This window comes from Palaemon carinicauda, chromosome 16 (genome assembly GCF_036898095.1).
Source record: "Palaemon carinicauda isolate YSFRI2023 chromosome 16, ASM3689809v2, whole genome shotgun sequence".
In the NCBI taxonomy this organism is placed as follows: Eukaryota; Metazoa; Arthropoda; class Malacostraca; order Decapoda; family Palaemonidae; genus Palaemon; species Palaemon carinicauda.
Genome location: NC_090740.1, coordinates 19,112,703 through 19,116,383, shown reverse-complemented (window position 1 = coordinate 19,116,383; position 3,681 = coordinate 19,112,703). Strand labels below are relative to the sequence as shown.

The window sequence follows — 3,681 nt, the reverse complement described above, 5'->3', positions numbered from 1 at the left end:
GTTAGAACATTTTTTAAACTTTGACCATTGGGAACCTTTGTCTTTTTTTAGGTCACAGTTAAAATTCTTCACCTCTCCTTTATCAGACCAGTTTTTCGATAATTGTAGCAGTAAAACTTAATTTATAACTATCATTTAATTTGAAATCTCCAGTGATATCTGTGAGAGAGAGAGAGAGAGAGAGAGAGAGAGAGAGAGAGAGAGAGAGAGAGAGAGAGAGAGAGAGAGAGATTGGTGTTAGAACATTTTTTAAACTTTGACCATTGGGAACCTTTGTCTTTTTTTAGGTCACAGTTAAAATTCTTCACCTCTCCTTTATCAGACCAGTTTTTCGATAATTGTAGCAGTAAAACTTAATTTATAACTATCATTTAATTTGAAATCTCCAGTGATATCTGTGAGAGAGAGAGAGAGAGAGAGAGAGAGAGAGAGAGAGAGAGAGAGAGAGAGAGAGAGAGAGAGAGAGAGAGAGAGAGAGATTGGTGTTAGAACATTTTTTAAACTTTGACCATTGGGAACCTTTGTCTTTTTTTAGGTCACAGTTAAAATTCTTCACCTCTCCTTTATCAGACCAGTTTTTCGATAATTGTAGCAGTAAAACTTAATTTATAACTATCATTTAATTTGAAATCTCCAGTGATATCTGTGAGAGAGAGAGAGAGAGAGAGAGAGAGAGAGAGAGAGAGAGAGAGAGAGAGAGAGAGAGAGAGAGAGAGAGAGAGAGAGAGAGAGAGAGAGCCTGTAATTAATGAGACCGAGTCGGCAAATAATGATAATTAAGAAGTGACAACGATTAGCGTTCGAAGCCTATAAGTGTACTTTTAATCCAACTGGGAATATGCTCATAGTTAACACAAATATATAATTGAATTCAACAGACTACACAACCTGAAAGAAAAACCATACGAACGAACCATTAAAATGTGTAATTCAAGCGGACGTCTAGCCATTTTCCGTCGTCCTAATTGCTGAAGGGGGTAAATTTACGCAGTAACACACTTAGGGGGGCGGAATGGAACTTGAAAAGTTAGAGGGAGTTGGGTGGGAATGGAGGTATGCGTAGGAGCAAGCGAGTGGGAGGCGCGCCATGTGTATATAGGTGTGTGAAACTCCAGGCCCGCGACACCAGACACAGTAAGTCACAGCCGTAGCGAGTCCTCCCGGCTAATACTGCGTGGTGGAAACGCGGGTACCACGTGGTATTGTATCTTACGTTGCCGACGGAGACAAACACATTAATTTCTTGTGCGTTGCTTCATCTTACAGGTTTTGTTGCCGTAGTCTCTAACGATAAAGATTTCGTGAATGATATTGGTTATCTCAGACTTTATTCGCTAAACCACGACGGTGCAATTTCTTTCTATCTTCATGGCACCTTCGACCTCCGAGACATTGTCCAAGTTATGTGTGACGTTGATTCTCTCATGGTCTGTGTGTCATTTAGAAATATTCCATGAAGAGAGGCTTTGATTCCATCCTGTAACTCGATAACTAGCTTCATTTTTAGGCTATATAGAACTGGTGGAATTTCGTTTCCTTTCCATGATGTCTTTAACGAAAAGTTTCTTTAAGACTTTCCTAATTACCAGTAGTGTTTCTTTCGTGGTTTTGAGCGTTATGGTTGAAGTTAGCTCCAGCAAAACAGTCCAACAACAGAGGTCATTTAGATCATCGCCAATGCTGTATATCGTCAATGGTACGGAATCCCTCATAAGAGAAAGCAAAGACGGATTCGTTTATTGTTACAGCAATTTGAGACTTCCCGGAAGGCCGTCACCATTAGCAGTCTTGTGGACAGACCCACAGGGCAAGCCCCTCCTGCCATTCTCCAAAGTAGATGTGAAAAGAGAAAGGATCTTTTCCGTCCAGCAAGATTTCTTGAGGCCCAACGCTTACTTGGTCTTCAGGAATTTCGACGCGGCCTTGGAAGGAGTGTACACCTGCAACCTGGTGTACTTCGGCAGACTCGTGTCGTCGCAGTCGATCCACTTGAAGATGTTTCGACCGACCTTCCGTGTGGTCGCATTGCCGAGATGTCTGACGGTGAGGGAAGGAGGCAGGATATTGATACCTTCCCCTGTCACGGGGGATCCAGAAAGACCTCCTTACTGGAGAAGAATAGGCGGAGATGAGGACATGTCCACGGTGCTTCAACTGCCTACGGGTCTCCTTGTCCAAGACATTCAAGGTGGGTCGGGTCAGGGGTCGTTAAAGAAACCTGTTCCAGCTTTAAAACTTGCCTTTAATCATTTACTTGGCCAAAACTGAAAATTATGACGCGTGTAAAGAAAAATCCTAATTGAGAGATTACGTTTTTCTTATGCTCATATAAGGCTGTATCGTGCAAACAAAATTAAATATACAGCTATAAAACAAGAGGAAAAACTAAAGAAGAGATGAACACGAAAAATTACAATAAAAATAAATATCAAATTCATTACTAGGATATGTCAGATGATCAAATGTGAATTGTAAATATAAATATACATTAAAAGATTAGGGTAAGGATACGTAGATGGCAATACCATTTTTTTTCAAGTTTCCCGTCATAATACGGTTAACTTGGAAACTACAATATTTCTCTCTCTCTCTCTCTCTCTCTCTCTCTCTCTCTCTCTCTCTCTCTCTCTCTCTCTCTCTCTCTCTCTCTCTCTCTCTCTATATATATATATATATATAATATATATATATATATATATATATATATATATATATACTGTACGTGTGTGTATGTACGGAGTATGCAATGGAAGATGAAATATCATTGGAAGGAGAAAGGATTAACGAGGTAGAAGGTAGAATCATTTAAGTATTTAGGAACTATGATCTCCAATACAGGGTCTTTAGAATTAGAGTTTAGTGAAAAATTGAAAAAAGCAAATCAGACAATGGCTAGATTAAGTAAAATTTGGAAATCAAATCGCCTGAAATTACATCTAATAATCTGACTATATATCAGTTTAGCGAGATCGGTGTTACTATATGGACATGAATCATGGTATGACAATGATACAATCTCCAATAGATTTAGTAGATCTGAGAACAAAGCCCTAAGAAGGATATTGGGAGTGAAATGGCAGGACAGGATTGGAAATGAAGCTATAAGAGAGATTACTCGAGTGCCATATGTGGATGAGATCATGATGAGGGGTAGATGGAGATGGTTTACGCATGTTCTTTGCACTCCCCAAGAGAGATTAGTTCACCAAACATTCAGCTGGGCTTCACAAGGCACTAGAAGAGTTGGAAGACCCAGACCTACATGGCTGAGGACTATGAAGCGCGAAGTAAGAGATGATGAATGGAGACATACTGAATTAAAAGCTCAAGATATAGACGACTGGCGAAATCTAACAGAGTCCCTTTGCGTCAATAGGCATAGGAGATGATGATGATATATGTATATATGTGTGTGTTGTGTCCATTGGAACAGCGATGAGATATTGAAAAATTATTGGCAACTTTTTGTGAATTTTGCAACATGTTGAATTATGGCAACAAATGCTAAATTATGTATATTCGACTAATATGAAATATGTTGAAAGGCTTGGAAAGGACGTTATATATTGTTTAATATTTGATAGAAAATGGTTCGCTTGATTACAAACAAAATCATTTTGCCCTTTCATTCATTCATTCATTCGGACAATCACATTCACACAGAAGGAACAAAGGGTCACG

At 39.2% G+C, this 3,681-nt stretch overlaps 1 protein-coding gene across 1 annotated transcript in view; it reads left to right on the top strand.

Moving 5' to 3' along the window:
- The first annotated feature begins 1,254 nt into the window (after window positions 1-1,254).
- LOC137654968 (uncharacterized) overlaps window positions 1,255-3,681 on the top strand; it is a 15,249-nt gene continuing 12,822 nt past the window's right edge. Inside the window, exon 1 of the mRNA XM_068388866.1 lies at window positions 1,255-2,188. Within this exon, the coding sequence (XP_068244967.1) occupies window positions 1,543-2,188 (646 nt within the window). The 5' untranslated portion in view covers window positions 1,255-1,542. The remainder of the gene's footprint in view (window positions 2,189-3,681) is intronic.